This window comes from Andrographis paniculata, unplaced genomic scaffold (genome assembly GCF_009805555.1).
Source record: "Andrographis paniculata isolate CXL003 unplaced genomic scaffold, ASM980555v1 Contig43END, whole genome shotgun sequence".
Taxonomy (NCBI): Eukaryota; Viridiplantae; Streptophyta; class Magnoliopsida; order Lamiales; family Acanthaceae; genus Andrographis; species Andrographis paniculata.
The window spans coordinates 2,053,300-2,076,743 of NW_026137577.1; the positions used below are offsets into that span (position 1 = coordinate 2,053,300).

A 23,444-nucleotide genomic window follows, 5' to 3' on the forward strand; every position below is an offset into this window, starting at 1 on the left:
AATAGATATATAATTTAATATTTTTGGGAGAAAAAAATTAATAGAATAATAAAAATTTGAGAAAATCTTCTAAACAAACACACCATAAAAGAACTATCCAAACCCGTAACAGGACCCGGATCCGGGTCCGGGTCCGCCGGACCGTTCGCAATTCAATCTTCTGCATATTTATTTTAATTTTTAGGAGTAGAAATGATTATGTGCTATAAAAGATTCTCTCTCTCTTTCTCTCTCTTACGTTGTTTTTAAGGCGAAAACTATTACTGCACAGCAAAACTGCTCATGCCCCCCCCCACCCCCCTCTCTCTCTCTTCTCTCTTCTCTCTTCTCTCTCCCACCGAAAAACTCAAGCGGAGTAATGTGAGCATAAAAAACCCTTGAGAGAAATACCAGAGCAAGCGTGGTCCTGTGATTTGATGCATTCTCCTTTGTAGGCTGTTGAAGACGGTGAGAATTCAGTGGTGTTGTGTTTCAGTTTACTTTGCTGCTTCGTTTTTGTTGTTGTCGCTGTCGCTGTTGTTGTTGTTGTTTTTATGGCTTCTGTTTGATTATATAATCTTCATTTGGATTTGGCGTCGATTTTGTTTGTTGGTGTGAAGCAGATGTATAAGAATCAGTTACAAGAGCTAGCGCAGCGAAGCTGCTTCAATCTGCCGTCGTATACGTGCATCAGGGAAGGTCCCGATCACGCGCCGCGGTTCAAGGCGGCTGTCAATTTCAACGGGGAGACGTTTGAGTGCCCTAGCTACTGCACCACTCTCCGCCAGGCGGAGCATTCCGCCGCCGAAGTGGCGCTCAATGCTCTCTCTGGCCGTGGTCCTTCCAACTCACTCGCTGCTAGAATTCTGGTAATTCTTTTTTAAAGTTTTGATTTGTTTGGTTTCGAATTTGTTCTTCGCATTCCTCTTTGTTTGATGGTTGTTCGTTTGCTGTTGTGTGATTGTGGTCGATTGTGTAAAGTTTACTCCTGCTTAGATGAAAAGGAAAAGAGGAGATAATGGCGGACATTTAGTGCGTTCGTCTTTCTGTTTTTATGATGAGTAGTGGAGCAAATTGGCCATTTTGGTTTTAGTGTTTTGTATGTTAATGGGATTAAAAGAAAAGTGGAACAATCAGTACAAGATCGAAATGTTCTAATTCTTTTCTATGCTTTTTAGATGAATCTGAGGTCGATTTTGGCGTTATTGGCGAAATGCTGCAAGTATTGTGTTTCTTGTCGTCTAGGGATTGCTCATATAAATTGGCATTTGTCTCTGCCATTTCATCGCAGCTTGACGTCATATCTTTTGAGTTTATTCGTTATGTTGGATATACGACATTTGATTTATGATTGTACCTTTTTGCATAACCAATCTTGTTTGTAATACATGCGTAAAATTTTTTAATTTTTCTGTGTGCTCTGAAGATGGATTTTGCAGAATCACGAATTCCTTGTTTTAACAGTGGTATTTTCATTTTAGTAAGTCGCGTGTTGTTTGCCAGGCATATATGTTACTATTGCCAGCTAGAATCTGATTCACCAACATTTAATTTGAAAAGAAATGAAGCTATCTGCAGAATAGGAATTTCAAAATCTGTTGGCGGTATTTTTTGGTTGGGCGGTTTTAGGCACGCTGTTTTCATCATTTACATCCTACGGTTTGTTTATTTGGATGAAAATTTTGGTTGTTTTACCCACTGTTTTAAGCAGTGGGCCCTATGCTGAAAAGGATCCGTTGTAATTACAGATAGGACCAACCACAAGCTTTGAACGTCGTAATTACATATATGGCATGGCCAATCGTTGAACGGTCATGATTAAAGATAGTATAAGACTCGAGCGTTGAACGGTCATGATTAAAGATAGGATAAAACTTGTGTCATAGAAGGAATAATTTAATTAATTCGGTCTCTTCATTTTCATGTCTGTGATATTGTTCTAGATGAGTAGCGTTGAACGCCTGAACGGTCCTAATTACAGCTAGCATAAAGCTTGAGTCATAGAAGAAATATTTTAATTAATTCGGTTTCTTCATTTTTGTCTGTGAGATTGTTCTAGATGAGTAAAGATTTAGTATGATTAAATGTGACATCTAGCATTTGCTCATTTGAATGAAAATTTGCTTTCCTTTGCCTATTTATTTTTGAAGTGGGCCTTATGCCGCAAAGGGCCTGTTATGCTCACAGATAGGTCCAGCGTCCAGCTTTGAATTGTTATGATTTCTGAAAGGACCGAACACGAGCTTTGGAAAGTCATAAATTGCAATTATAGTTAGGATAAAACTTGAGCTTTGGAAGGTCATAAGTATGGATACATTGGAAGATAATGATTAATTTGATTAACCCATCCAGCTTGTTTTCACATTTTTCTAATTTGTTCGAGATACATAGAGCTTGATTAGGACCAAATGTGATCTTAAGTGGGATATCAAAATGATAAAATGAGCTTGTTTTCACATTTTTCTAATTTTCATCTCATTAAAAGATAAAGTGGGATGAAAATGCATAACCTTGCTTTCCTTTTCCTCGTTATATTTCCGACACAGAGTGATTTTTAGTTAGATTTGCAAAGGTTTTATGGTGCTCGGTTGCGTGTTACACTTCATTAAGTGTGAACTCTGGAATTATAGTAAGATGTAATGCTTGTTTATCATTTGGAGCTTTCTCATTTATTGAAGAGAACATTGAGTATTAAAATTGAGTTCCCATTTCGAGGGTTAAATTGTGTTAAATTAGCCCACTTTATAACAATCAAAACTGCATAGAATTGTGTAATAGTTTAACATGCTAAATGGTAGGTCCTAGAACCTTGAATATGAATTCTAACCTCTACTTTAGCAAATCGGACACAGCCAACGTTTTCTGATCAACTTTTACCCTTGCATCAAGGGTTTCTATTTTCAATTTGACTGCTCTGTTGATATTTACTTTACTTGACAATGCAGGACGAGACTGGAGTATATAAGAATCTACTGCAGGAGGTTTCTCAAAGAGTTGGATCATGTTTGCCGAAATATTCAACTTTCAGAAGTGGTCTTGGACACTTTCCGGTTTTCACCTGTACTGTAGAATTGGCAGGGGTTATTTTTACTGGCGATCAAGCTAAGAACAAGAAGCAAGCAGAAAAGAATGCTGCCATGACAGCTTGGTTCTCTCTCAAATCATGTAAGTACCATATATACGAATCTCTATACATGCATATGTGTATGTATATATGCCCTTGATGCCGTATTTGTTTGTTCAATCGTGTTCTATAATGTGTAAGGCTTTACTGATGAATTGGCGTAGCTGCACGTCGTTATGCTTGGAAGAAAATGTTTACAATAAATAGCAACTCCAAAATTTGATATTTTGAAATTTCTATTCTTGATTCTCGAAGTGTTTAGTACCTTGAAATTGCTACAATTTTATAGTTTTTCAATGTACAATGTTTGTTGCATCTTAGTTTTCGCTACAATGCTTAGACTACACATTTTGATCACCCATAAATCTAATCCATTATGATTGAATCTAAAGTATACGCCTTAATGCTTTTATTGAACATAGTAATGCAACCATAGGCCTGATTAAAATCAAATGCAAATCGTGAAAAGATCTAATTAAAATGTTTTAAATGCTTTGGTGTGTTTCATTTGCTACCTTACCAAACATTCTTACTTTTGCTCTACTTCTTTCGCAGTACTGCAGAAATCCGAAACATCCCATGAAAAGACCCACAAGGACGAGCAGGAGCACGTCACAGTAGCTCGTGCGCTGCAGCAGTATCTGGTAAAAGCAAGAATGGCGAAGGTGCCCTTTCCAATCAAATTCCCGACAGTAAGTCCAAAGCCGGCGAGCACATTTCCGTCCCCGCCCGCAACCTCGAAACTTCTCCCATTGATCTGCCCGAAGACAGGCCAACAAACCAGACCGACTCCACCATCGAGCACCACCTCAACATTCCAAAAGTATGTTCAAACAAATCAAAGCCAGCCGGAAACTACAGTTTCAAACGAGAGCCTTTCAATGGTGATTGAAAGCCTTAGACACCGACCGGTGCAGAAATTCCCTGCCGCAGAAGCAGCACCCTACATTCCATTCCGGCACTGCAATGCTCACCAGAGAATCGCCCCGCCAGTGACGATCCGCAACACAGTTCCTGTATTCTCTCCGCCGCCGGCGCTTCCGTCTCCCCAACCGTCGTTATCCCTGAGACCTCTGGCATTGGGTATTGCGCCACCTGTCTCTGTAAAACAAGCTGTTCCTGCATATCCTGGCGGACATCTCCCGTTCGAGAAGCTACCCCTCCTACAACCACCATCTATCCGGGATGATACTCACCTTTTTCGATCTACAATGGCGAGAGCCGAGCAGCCACCGATATTTCGAACTCTTTCAGGTAGAATAGAAGATTCCCGTGTCTCCAGGCTTCCAGTGTTTCAAGTCGAGGAGCCTCGTAACTGTAAGTTATCACATGTCCCTATGATGCCGTATTCGGACATACCAAAAGTTAAACTCACCTTACCTCCATGTGAGATCTTCACAGCTCCGGTCGAGTCTCGGGTTTCCAATGTTAGCATTACACCTGCCAATTCAAAGCCGGGTTTTGGCGAGGTATTTTCGACTATAAATGCTGTGCAGGACAAGCTGCAGGAGCTGAAGATCCGAAAGAAGTGAGGATATAGTCAGAGGGAATTGAAAAGTCGTGAGAAAACGATGCGCAGTAAGCTTCTTTCGATATGACATAAGTAGGTTTTTGTTTTCTCCGATTCTTGTTTTTTTTTTTAATTAGTTCTGCTATTGTCTTTGGGATGATTTTCGACTATCTTGATGGGTTAAAACTTCTCAATATTTCCCGGTGCGAGTTTTTTTTTATTGGGTTTTATCTTATGCTTTTTTATGTGCTTTTGAAATACATGTTCTGTGGTTATGGCGATTGTGTGTGCATATAGAGTATATATATATATATGCAAAATAATATAAATCTATTTGTGATTTATGAAAATTGCGTGAAACCTCCGTTCTTTTAAAATCAGAATTTTTTCGCACAATTTTCATAAATCATGAGTGGATTTTATGCTATTATGCCGTGTGTGTGTATATATATATATATATATACATGACAATGGAGAATAACCGTGTTATGTCATTGATGTAACATGATCTGATTGGGGCAATTGAGATTGTGTATAGGTGGTTTGTTGTTGTGTCGTGTATTTTCACGTCTTGTCGCATGGATGTCTCGATTGTTTTCTCGGGTCAGGTCCATTCGAACTTTATCTTGGTTTGGTTTGTGTGGTATGATATTGTTGTATTTCAATATTGAGTGCGTAGATACACAAGGTGGCGATGGAATGGCATGGATGAGATTGTTGAGTGGTTATGGGAAAATTTTAGGGTTGGTTTTGGTGATGTACAATTGTAACATATTGGTATTGTATATACTTTTTGGAACGTATATTCATATCTAATGTTTCTTTAGGGATGACAATGGGACGGTCATTCGGATTAGAGACATTTATGGAAGGATACAAAATCAAGCGTTTATGGAATGATAAAAAAAGTAATTACACAATGGGAAGGGATTTGATGAGGTCGTGAAAAGTAATGATGAACTTGCACTTCCATCTGGTCCGAGTATACGAAATCGTATCAAAAAATTGACCGGATTTTCTAGTCATATTATTCGAGTCTCCATTAGTTTAGAAGTGTTGAATCTTGACAACGCTTGGATTCATATGCAATACGATCGATTGACGAATGTTTTGACTAGTATAGTTTGATTATCTACGCTATGTCAAATTTATATGTTAAGATGGTTCTATTTTCAATAATGGCCTTAACATATCATCTATGAGGTATTTTTAACGAGTGTATCATTGCATATGCTTTAACGGAGGGGGTCAATACGCACAGCGCCTAGTATCCATTACGGCCAGGGCTAGATTTCACATTATGAAATATAAAAATCAAAGCTCACATTATATATTGCTTGGAGCTAATACAGCTGTATTCGCTAAAAAAAAGTCTGGTGTCATATTATTTATATGATTTGTCGAGGGACTACAATTGATTTTATTTGTTAAAATTTAATTACATTGACTTTCAAGATTAAGTTTTACATTTTGTACGAAAAATAAAATAAAATAAAATAAAAACTAGATTTTGTGAATTCATTTCTTTCAAATTCGTTAGTCATCTATACAAGTTCGAAAAATTGACGTTATGAAAAGCCGGTATGAATGGCATTTTAGATCGTAGTTGGAGAATCAACAATTCAAAACCGATTGATAAATTTTCAAATCCTACAATCAATTAAAATCACAACAGCTTGTCGAGTGGTCATTGAAGTTCCAATGGTGGCCTTGCGGTCGAGATACTAGGTTCTTTGATGGAGAGATTATTTCGATCTGAAAATGATATATTTGTGCAAAAAAATGAAAACCTATGAGACAGAGAAAAGATAGATGGATAAATGATTTTGAGAAGTGTCTCGACTTTATCACGAGGCAATTGCGTTGGTTTCTTTTTTTTTTTTTTAGAATTGTTTAAGTTGTCACAATATACACTTTAATCTTGTGTTTTTTGGTTTTTTTATAAGATTTTAAAAATTTTACCGTGTTTAAAAATAAAAAAAAAAACTATAAAACATCTCATCAATTGTTATTTTAATATTCTTTTTATCCCGATTCAAAGTTGGTATGTCTCATTTCAAATTATCTTTCTTATTTTAATAATTATATACTAATACTAAAATATCCTTAATTTTTACCTAAATTACAAACATACTATTACCCATACAAATTATTTTATAAGTAAAATTAAATGACAAAAAATATCAAAATTTTTTACACACTTTCACTAACTAATAAAATACTATTATCCCGTAACGGATGACCTGGTGGTATAGGAGTTGGATTTGTGACAGTGAGGTCATGAGTCACTTACCATACATGATTCGTGACTTTTCCGTCGAGCCGGTCGAGCCAGATCTGCAGAGGCTATTAAGTTCGATTTTCGAGGAAAATCAAGTACTGAATGAAAATATTAACACCTGTGCTAAATCTCACAAAATTAATGACTATAATTATATTAATAATATAATTTAATTATATAAAATAAAATATTACTCAATTTTTAAGACTTCAGCGTATGTGCTGAATAATTATATTGTCCAACTTTCGTAGAAACATTTCTAAAACGTACTATTAAACCCAGTTTCGGTTTAATCCTAACCGACTTAATTCGACCCGACCTGGCCGGCCGGCCGGCTTCGCAATTTGAATTGGCAGTCCTGCCACCGTTTTTACAGCTCTGCATCACTTTCTCCCATATTCAATAACCGGTCGACGATTATCCGACCGGCCTGTCCGGTTTACTAAACATCACAAATATAAAATCCTGTGTACTTCCTCCACATCCCCTTGTAGAGAATAGAGATATATATACATATATATAGATTATATATCTAGAGAGAGAGAGAGAGAGAGAGCGCGGATAGAGTGGGGGTGGGACACTGGGGAGATGGTTTCTCTGACAGGAGCATCATCAATGGCGACCGTAGTCAGCGGCGGCGGCAGCAGCAGCCTCAACCCCTGTCTCTCTCTCAAACCCAACAATTACAAGCATCAATTATTTCCCACAATTTCTAGGGTTTCTCAATTCGAAATCCCCACGTCTCTCCTCTCTTCGGCATCGTCTTCCTACTTATCAGGTTTGCTTCCAGGTCAACCTTTTTCCTGAAATCGATACAAGACTTCGAATACTGTGTGGATTGGTTACAAATTTGCTGCTAAGACTCTGGTTCCATAGTTAGCTATTGAGCATATAAATACATCAGATTTCGATACAGAAGGTTTGCTTAACTAAATATTAATGTAATGTGAAGATTATGCAATATGATTTATAGTTTATACGTACACACGCATTATACTTGGTTTTTGCTGCGGAGAAGATGACAATATGATGCAGCCCTTTTAAAGTTGTTAATCGAATTATCCAGATATTTGGTGTGGTTGTTTGTGTTTTTGGATGTTTTCCGGTGTTTTTATTCCAATTTGAGAATTGATATATTTTGGATCGAAAGTATGATTTGGTTGTTATATTGTCAATGGGAAATAGGTAGATGTGATGTTTTTTTAGGTGGAAAAATATTTTACTTAGGCTCCATTTACATGTGATGTTTGGAAGTTTCGACGTTTTATAACTTTTGGCGAATAGTGAAAAGGGTTTGTATTGTGAAGATTTGGTTTGTGTTTTGTATTTAAATAATATTAAATATGATGTTTTGTGATGGAAAAATATGTATTTTCCTGTTTTCCAAAAACGGAAGTCTCAATAGTAAACAATTGAGAAGAAACGGCAAAGAAACACACCTTTTAAGTATTTGATGTGATGTTTTGTTATTTGAAATATGTATTTGATGTAATAACAGTATGTATAGGAAAACAAACATACCCTTGAAAAGGGTGAAAGTGAGTTTAAACACGAACGATTATTAGAAAGTTGCACTAGTGCATGAGGGATAAGGAAAGAAGAGGCTTTGACGTCATCACTTTCTTGGTTTCTTTACTTTTACTATATTGTGGAATGCCCAATCCATGACTGACATTCATTCAGGGCAAGGGTTGAAACAAGACGAGCACGATGTGAGATAGGACCGAATCAACATTAATATCTGTTGGATTTTGGTTTGTTTTGAAATGCCCAATCTATGAATGCTATTCAGGACAAGGGTTGAAACAAGACGAGCGCGATGTCAGATAGGACCAAATCAACATTAATAACTGTTGGATTTTGGTTCATTTGGAAATGCCCAATCCATGAATGCTATTCAGGGCAAGGGTCGAGCGCAATGTGAGATAGGACTGAATCAACACTGTTACATGCTGGATTGCTTGAAAAAATACATCCTCACACCTAAATTGAATGTGTATTTTGGAGCTAAATCTGCATCGTATGTGTTTAGTATAGTCTATTGACCGAAATCCTCTGATGTCAGGGTCATGATGAATTGTCTAATTCTTTTCTATCGGGCGAAGTGGCATAATTTGTGAGTAATATGTTTGCATTATTATTATTTTTTTAGTGTTTTGAGTATGTGAAATAGCGTCTGCTTTGTTGGTATTGCTAGTAATGAATGGTGAATATATATATATCTTTGATTTGATTTATAAAATTGTAGAATGATTGAATTATGTGATTTGATATGATTTTAATGTTAACTTGGAGATGAAGGATGCATGATATAATGAATTAATTTGAACTTGGGTGAAGAGTAGTTAAAAATTTTTTTTTTCAATTTTTAAAATTAATTATATAAGAAAAGGCTCATTTTTTATAATCATGTTGAGGAATTAAATGTTTTGAAGTACATCCAAATACTAAAAGTATCTCTATGCTTTTTAGTTTGTATGGTCAATTCACTTAAATAAATATAATTATATAACCGAATATGTCACTGTACTTTCCGATTAGATACTTGTAGAATTTTCCCATTTTCCTCTTCTTGAAGTGACCTCCTTCTTGTGAAGTATCGAAGAGCTGGTGCTCTGTTATTATTAGTCTGATATTGTAAACCATTTGAAATGGAAAATCTCTCTTACAGGCCTTTGCAAAGCGAGTCAAGTGGCTGAATTTTTCCCGGCAACATCTCCCGAAATTGTTGTCCGCGAGGCGAGAATCGAGGACTGTTGGGAAGTCGCGGAGACACACTGCAGTTCTTTCTTTCCTGGATATTCTTTTCCTCTAGATTTTGTGTTGAGAATCGACAGGCTTATTGGGATGCTCTTTGGATTCTCGATACCAAAGGGTTGCAAAAGAACTTGCCTGGTTGCAGTAACTGAAAATTCAGGCCAAGATGCCTTCTTCTTGGGGAGTGATGACTTAAAGATCGGAGGTCTTGATGGGAGATTCAGTCTCAATAAAGGATATGTTGCTGGGATTTTGACAGTGGACAATGTAGCCGATTTTATTCCACGAAAAGGGCCTCTACGACAAAGGAGGTAATCCAAAATATTTTTAACTGTAAATATTTTATATGACTTTGAGAATATTGAATTAGCTGAATGACTTTCATTGCAAGCCATGAATGTGTTGCATATAGTGAATTCATATAACTTCTGTTACGTGTCCGTTAAGTATTTTGTGATGTTTCTTGATTAGCTTGTTAGTTATTTAAAAACTTGTATTTACGTAAGAGACAAAGAACTATTGTGAATTATTATATACTTGTGATCATATTTTGGACGAACTTTTGATGCTCAATTAAGCAATAAATTTACTTCCAACTAGCTTTAGTTTGATGTAAGATTTACTGCTTAATATTTGAGTTTTTGAAAATAAAGAGAATAGTAAAAAGGTCATTATCTATTGTGATATTTTGTGAGAGAGAGTATATATTTATGTGATATTATAAAAAACTTTACTGTAGAAGTGTAGATAATTAGGGCAAAAAGTTATAAAATTATCATAGTAAACAAAAATACTCCCTCTGCTCCGAATGAATGTATTCATTTTGCTATTTTGACATTTTTGAAATTAATCTACCTGTTTTCATTTTTTAGTAATTGTGGTCCTTACCAATATTGAAAAAACCCATACATCTTTCCTATTTTTACAATAATGCCATCAATATTATTTAACTACATTACAAAATATTCAGAGGTAAATTGTATACAATAGTAATATTTTAAAATTACGTTCAAAAAGTAAATAAAAACATTCATACTGGACAAAGGGAGTATATCTCTTACCACTCGCATGTACAACTTCTTAAATTGCCGAACTTAAAACCACCCCTCCATTGCATTTTTAAATCACATTTGGAACTATTGCTATGAATTTGAATTCGATCCTCTTGTTGTCATATGTTCACAGGACAGAAATCGCCTACATATCAAATGTTGCCGTCCGAGAAAGATACCGTAGAAAGGGAATAGCAAAGAGGCTGATAGTCAAAGCGGAGGCGCAGGCCAAAGCATGGGGTTGTCGAGCCATTGCCCTTCACTGCGACATCAGCAATCCTGGGGCGACAAAACTGTACAAAAACCAGGGCTTCAAATGCGTTAAGGTCCCTGAAGGAGCGAATTGGCCGCACCCAAAAACTACGCCGGATGTGCAGTTTGATTTCATGATGAAGCTACTGTAATTGTTCGAGTTCACAGCTCAATCAGGTATGTAAAAAGACACTGAAAACTTCTGAATATGTTAGTAATAGATAAGTAAAAGATGAAGGGATGTGTTGAAAATGTATATGGCTGCTCTGGTGATGTTAAATTTGTACAAATACTCTTTGTGTTATATACAATACTCAATTTATTGGAAAAGTTGCCAATGATTTACGTGTTTGTTTAATATTTATAATTTTAAGAGTTTTTTTACTGTGAATGTAAAAGGAATTGTGAATTTATTATTTTTTTTTGTATTTTACAAAGGAAATGAGTGAATTTTATATGATACGATGAAAGGTGATTTGTGTGTTTTTGTCGATTTTACTTCATACCATATTTATTCCTATATCTATTGTTCTATTGTTGCTATTTGTATTTCTTTTGTCGTAAATCAATTGTTCTATTACTATAACTAGCAATAAGGGTCCGTTTGTTACAAATAATGAAATTACAGGGAAATGGAAAAAAGAATTGAAGTAAAAATAAGAATTGATTATTCTTAGATAATTCGAGTAAGAAATATAATGGAGATTTTGGGTTAATTTTTGTCAGATTTTGGTAAAATAATTTGAGTTTTGATGGTGGCTGATTTGAATTTCTTTTAGCAAAATAATTTCTTGGCTCAAAGTTTTCTAGTTTGATTTTAATTTTTTGTGCAATAACATTTTTGAGGAGGAAAGTAGAAACTCAGTCAAATCTAATAGTCTGCAGGTAATCTTTGAATTATTCTCAGATTCTTTTGGATTTATCATTCTCGAATTCTTTTGGATTTATCGAGCAAACCTCGTATACACCAATACGAATCAATTAGTAGCGGAAACGATTAAATCGAATAAACCCAAATTAATATAAAACCAAATCGAAATGAAAAAGAATTAAGGCAAAATTATTTTTGGATTTTAAGGAAAGAAACACAACCAAACAGAATATATGCAATTGAAATTAAAAGCAATTCTTTCCCTTCAGTGTGTCTGTTCCTCTGAAATTGCAATCGAGATATTTATTCTCTAATTCAGCCGACGATCGACAAAATCGATAAACTCCGCGGCAGTCTTCTCCGGCGTCGGGATACTCCTCCGGCAGTCCAGCGGCGGCGGTTTCCAAACAGATTCGACTAGCGGCACTCCGGCACCTCCGAACAGCGACTGCTCCTCCAGTCTTCTCCGGGACTCCTTCCGATAGTGACGAAAAACCTCCAATCGACTCCTTCCTTCATTCAATCTTTCACCGGCGTCAAAGGGACGGCGGATATCGGCTCAGTCCATGGTGCAAAGTGGCCCGAGGTAATCACCCCTCAAGGTTGGAGGTCGGCTCGTCATTCCAAGCCTCGACACCCACTGGAATTGGCCATCGAAAAGGGTCCCCAACCTCACCGGAATCTTCTCGCCGTTTCTCTCCCTCTCTACTCTCGATCTCACATCTCTTAATTCACCCCTAAACCCACCGATTTATATCTATAAAAACTAACTTACCATAACCAACTCACATGGTTATAACAAAATCAACGACCTAATTAATTGTGTTTAGGATAAGGTGGATTTGAGTAAATGAATTTGGGTTAAAGAGTTTGGACTGATCTAGTGGGTCGATTTACGGAGTGGGCCAACTAATCATTTATTGAGGGACTTGTCGAGTTAGGCGTAGAACGACCAAAATTCCCAACAATTTGGGAGTTCCATATTTCAGAAATCTCCAAATTTCAGAGATGGCAAAACAGGAAATTTGTTTGATTTCCAATTTAATTGTTCTCTTTAAGTGTGTTTGTCTGTATTCGATTTCAAATTTCCAAAAAATCGTTTTATGCCTTTGCTTTAATGGTGTTAATTTCATTTCGATTCGGTATTGATTTTATTTGAATTCGCTTTCGTTAATTCATTGTCGTATTTTTGTATACGAGGTTTTATTCGATAAATCCAAAAAGATCCGAGAATAAATTCACAACAGAACCCATTACCTAATGGTCACAAGTTCAACCCCAGCCGTTGAGTAAGTGATTAGAAAATTTCTTTTTCTCGATCTTGATTTGGACTCTACTGAGACAAAGATCGGCTGTAAAAAACGTAGAGGAGGTAGGAGTGGAGTACCAAAAGCAAGCATGACATCATTATGATTATGCCCAAATACGTTTGTCAAAGAATCAGAAAGAGGGGGGGCTCATTACTTCAACTAGTCCCCATGTTCCTATTCTCTTACGGACAGGACGATAAACTTTTTATTTATTTTTTATTATTATGACGCGAGAACTCGCAAGTCGCTACCGAAAGTGCACACTGATTAAACTCCAATCAAACATAACTAAACTCCAATCAAACATAATATCTTGCAAACTATATCTGACATGGATAATTTATTTTTTTAATTTTTAATTTTATTTTAACACAACGGGGATGCCTCCTCCTCCATTTGACATACTATAATATTTATTTTCAAATTTAATTTTAATTTTGAATAATGTTTTGAAAATAGTTTTATAAGTAGAATTAATAAATTTATTGTCATGGTTGCAACTTGCATGGTAAGAACCAAATCAAACTCAACTTAAACATTTGTTCTTCTATAAAAATGGAAACAAACAAATCCTATAATTTTAGAGGATGCAGTTAATAAATAATTAAACAAATGTAGTAGTAAAAACCATTATTATTATTATATATAAATAATTATAAATTAAAATTAAAATAATTAATTAATTTAACTAAGATTGAAAAAAAATGATAAATTATAAAATATAAAATATAAATAAAATTTATAATTATTTTTAAAAAAATAAAATTATGTGCTAAAAATAGAGTAAAAAATAATGTAAAATTTCTCATTGATACTAAGAGTTTGTTTGTTTAGTATTTTGATTTGAAATTTTACTTTAATGTGATTTTTATAAAAAAAATAAAAAATATATATATTTAAAACCGTGCCAAAAAAAATATAGGAAAAACAAAATTTTAAACCTAAATACAAGCTATAATAAAATTTTGATTTTGATTTTATTATTTCAATTTTAATAAAATACTAAATTAAATATTTATTTATTATATTATATTAAAATTCATTTTTTTATTCAAAGTATAAAATTTATGCATATTTATATATTTGTATCAACAAATCTTTTAATTCAAAATTTTATTATTTAAAATAAAATTTAAAATAAAAACCCACCCGAAAAGAGATTCTGGCAAACAGTCCTCATGCATTTGAGCTTAAAAACGCTACAGCAGACAATAGCACTTTTTCATTTATAAACATTTTGAATTTTTTTCGCTGGTATTTTTTTTATATCTTTGCCTCCCGCCGGCACTACCCAACGCTACCGACGGCGCTGTTTACTCCGGCGGAATTACTGAAATTCCAAAGTTAATAGAATCAAATCGGCGGGTGTTGCTGGTGGATTTCGTGCCCCGTCACAATGCTGCACGAATTGCTGCTTGCGCTGCTGGGTTACACCGGAGATCTCATAATCGACGAGAGAGAACACCGGGTTTTCCTCCGCGTTAATTTATCCCCTGACGCGCCGCTCTCCGATGAGCCGACGTTTAAGCTCGCACCTGATGTTGACTTTGTTCAACCTTGTGATAGGTTCTTACTGTTCTACCTTTTGCTCTTCTAAAATGCCCGCGAAGTTAGTGTTTTTAATTTATTTTTATTTATCTTTGGGTATGGTAATGGAAGGTGTGGTTTTGATTTCTAGGTTACATTTGTAGGGGGAATCATGGTGAGTTTTGTTTTAAAATGAATGGTTTTTTAACATTTTATTTACTACCTGTTGATTAGGGTTTTTGCTGCTCTGTGATTGGGATGGAATTGCTGATTGGAAATTATTTGAGGCCCTGTTTTTGGTTTGATGGATTCAGATTTCAGACTCGATTTTAAATGAATGAATTTGAATATTTTGGATTTATAATTAAAATTCATCATTTATCTTTCATGGGAAGCATTTGAAATGACAGAATATAAAGAGTATTTGAAGTAGGGATGAATTTAAAATTCACAACCAACTTCTTGAGTTTTGAAATCCACTGCATTGCCAAACGAAACTAATGGATTAATTAGAGTCATTTGAAATGCTTTAAGCCAAATTTCTCTAACCAAATGGGGCCTGAGAGTTATGCAACTGATTCTAATATTCATGTTTTACATGTTAATCGGTTAAATCTTACTGAATTAGTAAAAAATTGCCATTCATGTTTTAATAAACTAGTTCTCTCCTACAGTTTGTAATGGTTTTAGCATCATATTTTGTTTTTAAATTTGCAGGGAAGTTATTGAGAGAGTTATTACCTTAGGATTTTACTACAGAGAGCTTGAACGTGTTGCTGCTAAATCACGGAACTTGAGTTGGATAAGATCTTCGGGAGAGTCTCCTTTGTCAAGCGCAATGGAAATGTCGAAAGGGAATAAAGCGCCTAGTGTGTATAGGAGGGCACTGGCAAATGGAATCGTTGAAGTATTGTCTGTTTACAGATCTTGTGTTTTGCAAATTGAGCAGAAGTTGTTGTCTGATGCTCTGCCCATCTTGGCAACTGTGACACAAGGACTCAATAAGGTAAGATTTAAGTAATTCAACTCAGAGTCTGTGAGCTATGATGGTCTGAAATTATTCGTTCGTGCCGTCTTTAGCCTTAGGTAGTTAATGCTAGGATTCAGTTTTCGGTGTGTTCTCATGTTGTTATTCTATTTAAGCACTTGGACATGTGATTCATAATGTGGAAAAACCGAAAAAGCATAAAATACTGTAACATAAGTCTTTTCTTTCCAGTGGAATCAAGAAAATGTCTTTGAAATGGTATATTTCCTATCATCTCCATTGATACGATAAAATGTAACTTGCTTCATCTTCATTTTAATGGGCGACTTGCTTTTGGTTATGTAATAATAGCTTTTCACTGAAGAATTTGTTCGTTCCTGTTGTATTTTTACTTTTTATTTTTTATTTTTTGCATTCTCTTCTTTCCTTCATCTTCTTTTAAAACCACATGTTAAGCTAACTGCTTTAGGATGTTGAATTCACCTTTTTATTGCATCAAAATCATTATCAATTGGTATATAAAGTTAGGTTATGTATATATATTTTTTGATTCTTGATATTTCTTTGTTGCCTAATTTTAATATTAATCAAATTTTGCAATTGTATTAGTTCTTTGTTTTGCTGCCACCTCTTTACGAGCTCATTTTTGAGATTGAGCGTGATAACATTTGTGGAGGAAAACTTCTCAATCTTTTGCACAAACGTTGCCATTGTGGGGTTCCTGAGTTGCAGATGTGCATTCAGAGGTATGCTTTACTTATCAAGATCTATTCCATATAGTAAATGAGATATATAAGTACAGCCGTTACGTACCTTTCGGAATACATCATTTAGCATAGTATACCTTGCACACAAAAAATATATATTACTTTTAAATTTATAGAATGTGAGGTAAAGCAGTCAGTTCTGATGCTGTGCTAATATCCTTTATACTGGAGTTTGGACTTCTATATCTTCAGTTTTGAGATAAATCAGTCACTTTTGACAACATCACAAGATAAATCAGCGTGTAATATATGACTTGGATGGTGGTGAAGTTGTGTGTTCTCTTGTGATGTTGATTGGCTCTTTGTTTTTATGCTAAGCTCTTTCGGATAGTATTTTATCCGAAGTCTGATATGGATAGTATTATCATATTATGAATTTTGATCTTAGGCACTAATTGCTCACTCCTGTAAGAAAGTTGCTCGAGGGATTTCAAACTTCTATCACTGGTCATTTTGTCCTCCCTATCTGGTCTCATATTAAATGATATTTGAAGGGGATTGATACACCACCGCGGAGTATTCAGTTTCTATTGACTTGGAATAATATTCGGGTAATGTTCTTTTTACAAACAGGCTTTTATGGCACGGGCATCAAGTCATGTATAATCAACTCACATCATGGATGGTTTATGGTATCCTTCATGACCAGTATGGAGAATTTTTCGTTAGGTAATAGTGAGTGCTTTGGTTTATTTTCAAATAGCTTAGAACATGAGCTTATATATCTGAGCTGGATGCAACTTGTCATCAAGGCAAGAGAGTGGTGATTCAGACCGTGAGGCACCTGCAAATATACTTGAGAAGTTTGCCAGCATGTCGACTAGTGATGCATCTCTGACTGATTGGCATCTAGGCTTCTATATTTCTCTGGTATGTTTATCTTTGTTTTTCTTTGTCAATAATGCATTTCTTATACACATGTTTTGAGCGTAGGACTGAGTCATTATAGACATTGATACAAAGTTTGTATTGCTTTGTTGTTTACATGAAGCAGTTCAAACTGTAGAACTCATTTCTCCGTGGTTTCCTTTCATTAGGAGCATACCGTATAGACCTATATTTTTAATATAAATCCTAATGAAATCCGATAGTTTTTGACGTTTGCGTGCCTTTTAGAATCTAAGAAAAATGAAAATTTGAATTGTCACTTGCAGGATATGCTTCCTGAGTACATCCCAATGCACATTGCTGAATCTATTCTATTTGCTGGGAAAGCTATCAGGGTTCTTCGAAATCCAAGTCTTGCTGTCAAATTTCAGGGCGCACCACCTCATCATCAGATACAAAAAGGATCACAGAGGGCTCCAGGACTTATAGGTAGGCTTCCTCAACAGAGGGAAAGCTCTGTCCAAGCCATATTAACGGGAGAAGAATTGCTTCCACAAACTGAGGCTGACAGAATTGAAGCAATGCTTCAAGACTTGAAGGTTCTATATCCCTTTTTGAACATTTGAGTGCTGCCAAATTTTTGGGGTTTAGGAAGCAGCATAGTCTAACCAATGTCATATTGATGTTCCTTTCTGTTTTCTTATCAGCTTTCTTTTTTTTTTTCCCTTTATCATGTGCAGGAATCATCTGAGTTCCATAAGAGATCATTTGAGACTGCGATTGAATCAATCAAATCTATTGCAGCTAATAATCTTTGGCAGGTGCTTATTGCAAACATTTGCCCACTTTATTGTTGGGGAAAACAATTTGTTGATTTGGCCACATTTGCAGCTTGTTGTTGTGCGTGCTGACTTGAATGGACACTTGAAAGCACTTAAAGATTATTTCCTTTTAGCAAAAGGTGATTTTTTCCAGGTAATGGTGAATGATTACAATGGGAGCTATTCTTTCTGTTGTGGTGTCTGTGGCAAACATATGTTCTTGATCATATATTTTAAATAGAGTAAAACTCAGGCATTCTTCTTTGGAAATGCTCACTGTCTATACATCTTTTAGATACACCATTGGTAGCGAAATTTATCATAAGTTCTTTTTTTCCCTTCCTGTCTGTGTGAAATTTGCTTCCAATAACTCCTTTGCGTTGTTTATTTGTATGTATGTGTTTACATATATATATATATATTTATATTATGTGGTTAAAGGAAGAATTCTATGTAAGCTTGCAGAAGATATTTAGCACCAACATCTTCATATTAGAATTCAGAGTCGTGTTTTAGTTTAGGAAAGCTGATAGAATGAGTTTCAACTGTATCTCACATTTAAGCTTCCATGGAAGGTTTTTACTATTCAGCTTTAGTTAAACATGCATTACTATATTGACAGATGATATTGTTACATGATAGAGTTTTCTCGAGGAGAGTCGTCAGCTGATGCGTCTACCACCTCGTCAATCCACAGCTGAAGCTGATCTTCTTGTTCCGTTTCAGTTAGTAAGTTCTAGTCACGAAAAATATCCCACCATATAAGATTTTTGCAATTTATTCATATTTCATATTCATGTGTGGATATTTTTTACATGGCGTGTGGTATAACTATCTCATAGTTTCATCTCCATTGGAGAGACAATTGTTCCTAAGATGATACCTACATATCTAAATTGGTAATTCATTTTAAAATTATTCATTTTCAAACTTCGAAAAAATAAAATATTTTGATTTTTCTTTTCCAAATTCAATTAAATGATTCTGTACTTTTCTGAATGATCAGAGGGGTTCTTTAAGGGTGTGTTTGTTTGAAGGATTTTGGAGGATTTCCACTATTCATCCAATTTTTTCCCCCCAAAAACATCAAATCAAACACCTATTTTTATTTTTTATATTATACTAAAAATCAATTTTACATTCAAAACATCACATCAAACCCTATTTATATCACATCATACAACTATTCAAATTCAAAATTTTTACTATTCAAATCCCAATCCAAAATCCAAACCCCCAAACAAACACACCCTAAATTATTTTTATGCCTCGTTAAATAGAATACGGATCATATATTGGGAGTTTGATAATAAAATTGGTAAAAGTCTTATTGATCAAATTCTGGCTTACTGGTTTTGAAGTTTATCAAATTTGCACTGCCCTAACTGTCAACTCGAATCTCAAAAGGGATCCTGTCAAAGTTGTTTACACTTTACAGTAATCTGTGAAAAAAAATTTCTACAAATTGATTCGCTTTATTACCTGTTATCACCATGAGATGGCACAGTATATAATATAATCTTAGGGTCTGCCAGACTTTTCTCTTTAGTTGCAACCATCTGTTGTATCCTCTTATATTGTATTTAACTGCAAATTTCATGTTGATGTAGGCTGCAATAAAGACTATTGGCGACGAAGATAAGTATTTTTCCAGAGTGACTCTGCGGTATGCATATTTTTAACAGTGCATAAGTCAATACAACTTTGTCCAATCATTGATTTTTTTTTTTTTTTTTTTTCGAAACCATTTCTAGAATGCCAGGAGTCATAGTTAAATCCTCCCATGTTGAGTTGCCAAAGGCAAGAGCCCATTCTGATGGGGATTCTGGTGTCCCATCAGATGCTTCTGTGCGGACACCAATTGATGGTTGGGATGGCATTGCCCTTGAATATTCTATTGACTGGCCTCTACAGTTGTTCTTTACCCAGGAAGTGCTCTCTAAGTAAGCCATTCATCAATTTCGTCAGCTTTGTTATTTAAACAAAATTGCTTGTCTGCCTTTTTTTTTTCGGCAATGCTGCATCAGTCTTGAATGACTAACTGAGTGGCTTTTTCCTATTGGATTAGGTATCTCAGGATCTTCCAGTACTTGCTTCGACTTAAACGGACTCAGATGGAATTGGAAAAGTCTTGGGCTTCTGCAATGCATCAAGATCATTCTGAGTTTGCCAAACGGCTCAACGATGGTTTGAAGAACTCTCCGTCCCAACAGAGACGGCAACGATTCAAGCCAATGTGGCGTGTTAGAGAACACATGGCCTTTTTAATAAGAAATCTTCAATTCTATATTCAGGTATGCGCATGGTAATTTTATAATGACTGGTTTGTTCGTGGTTCAGTAGTTTCCTGCAAAAATAAGACAACCAACCAACTTAAAAGTGAAGCCAAAATACTGAAATTACTGAGTTGTAGTCGAGTGCATATGTCACACTTTCTCCTGGTTTTCTATAATAGCCTTGCCTATTTCCCTTGATGGATGTTGTATACAATTACAGTATCCGCCTATCCTGTATTCATTGTTACATATGGCTCGAAGTGATCATTAGAGTCATTGATGTGTTGTTACTAGGGGTGGTTCGGTACGGTATACCAAATTTTATAATGTATATCGTATATCATATCGAAATTTTTGTTATGGTACTTTACTATATCAATACTGTACCCAAAAATCGGTATGGAAAATTGCAGTATATATCGTATTGTATTGATAATTTGGTATATCGAATTGCTTATATGGTATTTTCAATATATCAAATAGTATACAGTATTTTCAATATCTTGATATATATCAAAATATTAAACTACATATCATTACCGAACTAAAAAATTCAAGTACGGTATCATATCATATTGAAATTTTGGTATAACGAAATTTTGATATTTGTGGTATTTTTTCAGTACAGCATGAGTAGTATTTTAAAAATTCGGTAATTTTTCCAAACCCTAGTTACGGTCGGACACATGTATCTTTCTCTGTGTGTGTGTATATATTTATATATTTCCTTTTTAAAAAATTCCTTCCAAATCTTGAATTATTCAACCATGCTTGTTTAAATTACCAGGTGGACGTAATCGAGTCTCAGTGGAATGTTTTGCAGTCTCACATTCAGAATTCTCATGATTTTACTGAACTGGTGGGCTTCCATCAAGAGTAAGTGATATTGATGCTTCTAATCTGCATCATGCTTTAATCAGTTGATTATTTTCTTTTTGTTTTGCATGTATTGAGATTGCTAATGATACCCCTATCTTATTCAAATGGTCAATATACATACATATACATATATATAGATATATATATCAAGAATCTATGAAATCTTGATTTATACCAACAAAGTGTATTATATTATCTTTGAAGTTTGAACATATTCCATCACTGCAGGTATTTATCTGCTTTAATTTCACAATCTTTCTTGGATATCGGTTCCGTGTCACGGATTCTGGATGGCATAATGAAACTCTGTTTGCAATTTTGCTGGATGATCGAGAGTCAAGACAATAAAGAAAGCACTGCAGATCTGGAGCGCATAGCTGAGGTAAGACTTTTACTTGCAAGTTGATGGCTGAACATGCGAGGAAAAAATCAAATATGCTGTCTTTGATGCAGGAATTCAATAAGAAATCAAATTCTTTATACACTATACTTCGCAGCAGCCGGATTGCAGGCAGTCAGCGAGCTCCATTCCTTCGGCGCTTCCTTTTGAGGCTCAATTTCAATTCTTTCTTTGAGGTAAACTTTTATGAAATCTTGTTTGGATTAGGAGTGTCTTTAGTGTAAGTAGTGCATTTTGTTGTTTGGATACTAATTACATTTAAAATATGGGAATGGTTAGTGACATGGGTGCCAATTCGATCTATGAAAGTTAGGGTGCTGATTTGAGGCTAATAACACCATGTTGATTAGCCGTAATCAACACATGAAAATATAACCGACAACACATGAAAATAAACTAGCCCGCAGATGTTGTATAGATTGTTAGATGTAGTATCTGTTATATTTCATGTGTGTAGTGTTAATATACTTTGTATGTCGAAATCAATCGTAGTATTTGCTCTATGGACTACAATCTTGTATTATCAATTTATGTGTTGTATTTGTAGTATAAATTAATTATAGTCGACATAGTAACAACTGCCTTGAAATATATATTTTGTCAAATGTTGAACACAAATTGATGGTTAATATTACAACGTAAGGCTGTATCATATTCCGAGATCCATAAATGTAATCCCGACTTTCAACAATGAATAATGGATGCATGATGATTAAGCTGTTGGGTTCTTTAAAAAAACAATCCCGGTAGAACTACTATTTAGTGGATCAATAAAGTTTGTTCAGATTTTGATTACCAAACTGTCGATTCTGGCTGCATTGTCCTGATTTGCTTTAATTGTTTTTTTTGTTGACAGGCAACTGCTCGTGGGGTTCTTAATGTTGTAAAACCTCGGCCAACACTTGGCCTGCAATGATTCAAGGGTCTTGTTCTGTTCATACAATCCATTCAGGTCACAACATCGACAACTATCCGTCCCAACTCGGTCTTTGTCTCGTTACATGTTTTAATTCCTCCCCCCCCCCCCCTCCCCCGTGTTTGTTTGTGGGTTTTAGTTTTTGGGTTTAGATTCTTGAATAGTAAAAAGTTGAATTTGAATAATTGTTTGATGTGATATAAATAGAGGTTGATGGATGTTTTGAATGTAAAATAAATTTATAGTATAATATAAAAAAAATTTTAGGAAAAAAAAAATCTAAATAGTAAAAATCTTTTGGTAAAACTCACAAAAGAACACACCAAACAGTTTGCGCAGCTGCATGTTTAATGACTTGGTCACAGGCTATGGTTTGTAGGCTAATTCTCATTTGGTTCTCTGGTCATTGTGAAGGTAATTGGAGTGGTTCATGTTAGTATCTCAGCTCGTACTATTGAATACCTGTGAATTTATTTTTTAGTCGATTCAAATTTTATATAGGTTCCATACTATTTCGCATGCTTCAATTGGAAATGATAATCTCTTGCCTCGCCGTGAACTCTTTTTAATTTCCTCTTTGTGTTAATATAGATTTGCTCATTTAGGTGACAAATTGGTTAGGCCACCAGAATATTTTATTTTTGAAAGAAATACTGATATAAAGTTTGAGTATGAAGAAGCTGTTACTTTACGATAGGATCTGAATCTGTTCCTCTACAAGGTTTGTGTTGATATGCCTTGAATCTAATTTGCCACTTCGCTTAGTTTTTTACGGGGATCTCGCTGTCCGGTGAGCGAGTCGGGGGGTTAAGCGGGGCGAAGTTCCCTTTGTCCGGGTGGAGTTGGTATTGGACTGAGCCCATCTGATGTCCTCTTTTGGTTTATTTAAATAGATTTAGGGATACA

At 35.1% G+C, this 23,444-nt stretch overlaps 3 protein-coding genes across 6 annotated transcripts; all 3 read left to right on the forward strand.

Annotated features, from left to right (window-relative positions):
• Positions 1–278: 278 nt before the first annotated feature.
• Positions 279–5,741, forward strand: LOC127251316 (double-stranded RNA-binding protein 2-like). 3 transcript variants are annotated; one of them, XM_051274981.1, is made up of 5 exons: positions 279–447; positions 603–848; positions 2,925–3,144; positions 3,659–4,681; positions 5,441–5,741. In XM_051274981.1, exons 2-4 carry the CDS (start codon positions 603–605, stop codon positions 4,633–4,635), a joined length of 1,443 nt encoding a protein of 480 aa, XP_051130938.1. In that variant the 5' UTR covers positions 279–447; the 3' UTR covers positions 4,636–4,681; positions 5,441–5,741. The 3 variants fall into 3 exon arrangements, with proteins under 3 accessions (XP_051130938.1, XP_051130939.1, XP_051130937.1); XM_051274982.1 differs by lacking the exon at positions 5,441–5,741 and having other exon boundaries at positions 3,659–4,420; positions 4,505–4,893; XM_051274980.1 differs by lacking the exon at positions 5,441–5,741 and having other exon boundaries at positions 3,659–4,881.
• Positions 5,742–7,408: 1,667 nt separating this feature from the next.
• LOC127251295 (uncharacterized) lies at positions 7,409–11,313 on the forward strand. Of its 2 annotated transcripts, none has more exons than XM_051274943.1 (3): positions 7,409–7,684; positions 9,566–9,962; positions 10,837–11,313. In XM_051274943.1, exons 1-3 carry the CDS (start codon positions 7,483–7,485, stop codon positions 11,105–11,107), a joined length of 870 nt encoding a protein of 289 aa, XP_051130900.1. In that variant the 5' UTR covers positions 7,409–7,482; the 3' UTR covers positions 11,108–11,313. The 2 variants fall into 2 exon arrangements, with proteins under 2 accessions (XP_051130900.1, XP_051130901.1); XM_051274944.1 differs by having other exon boundaries at positions 7,413–7,672.
• Positions 11,314–14,371: 3,058 nt separating this feature from the next.
• Positions 14,372–22,756, forward strand: LOC127251308 (gamma-tubulin complex component 4). Its single transcript, XM_051274967.1, has 16 exons — positions 14,372–14,702; positions 15,381–15,669; positions 16,261–16,397; positions 16,992–17,087; positions 17,171–17,288; positions 17,573–17,845; positions 17,987–18,067; positions 18,138–18,221; positions 18,710–18,796; positions 19,678–19,733; positions 19,822–20,010; positions 20,136–20,361; positions 21,131–21,219; positions 21,451–21,604; positions 21,676–21,798; positions 22,479–22,756. Exons 1-16 carry the CDS (start codon positions 14,533–14,535, stop codon positions 22,536–22,538), a joined length of 2,232 nt encoding a protein of 743 aa, XP_051130924.1. The 5' UTR covers positions 14,372–14,532; the 3' UTR covers positions 22,539–22,756.
• Positions 22,757–23,444: the final 688 nt, after the last annotated feature.

Excerpts from the sequence above, each read along its gene's own strand:
- LOC127251316 (XM_051274981.1), top strand. The coding sequence starts at position 603 with ATGTATAAGAATCAGTTACAAGAGCTAGCGCAGCGAAGCTGCTTCAAT. Across the intron at positions 849-2,924 it reads CACTCGCTGCTAGAATTCTG|GACGAGACTGGAGTATATAA; the intron begins GTAATTCTTTTT and ends TTGACAATGCAG. Across the intron at positions 3,145-3,658 it reads TTGGTTCTCTCTCAAATCAT|TACTGCAGAAATCCGAAACA; the intron begins GTAAGTACCATA and ends CTTCTTTCGCAG.
- LOC127251295 (XM_051274943.1), top strand. The coding sequence starts at position 7,483 with ATGGTTTCTCTGACAGGAGCATCATCAATGGCGACCGTAGTCAGCGGC. Across the intron at positions 7,685-9,565 it reads CTTATCAGGTTTGCTTCCAG|GCCTTTGCAAAGCGAGTCAA; the intron begins GTCAACCTTTTT and ends TCTCTCTTACAG. Across the intron at positions 9,963-10,836 it reads GGGCCTCTACGACAAAGGAG|GACAGAAATCGCCTACATAT; the intron begins GTAATCCAAAAT and ends ATATGTTCACAG.
- LOC127251308 (XM_051274967.1), top strand. The coding sequence starts at position 14,533 with ATGCTGCACGAATTGCTGCTTGCGCTGCTGGGTTACACCGGAGATCTC. Across the intron at positions 17,289-17,572 it reads TAGGCTTCTATATTTCTCTG|GATATGCTTCCTGAGTACAT; the intron begins GTATGTTTATCT and ends TGTCACTTGCAG. Across the intron at positions 21,220-21,450 it reads CTGGTGGGCTTCCATCAAGA|GTATTTATCTGCTTTAATTT; the intron begins GTAAGTGATATT and ends CCATCACTGCAG.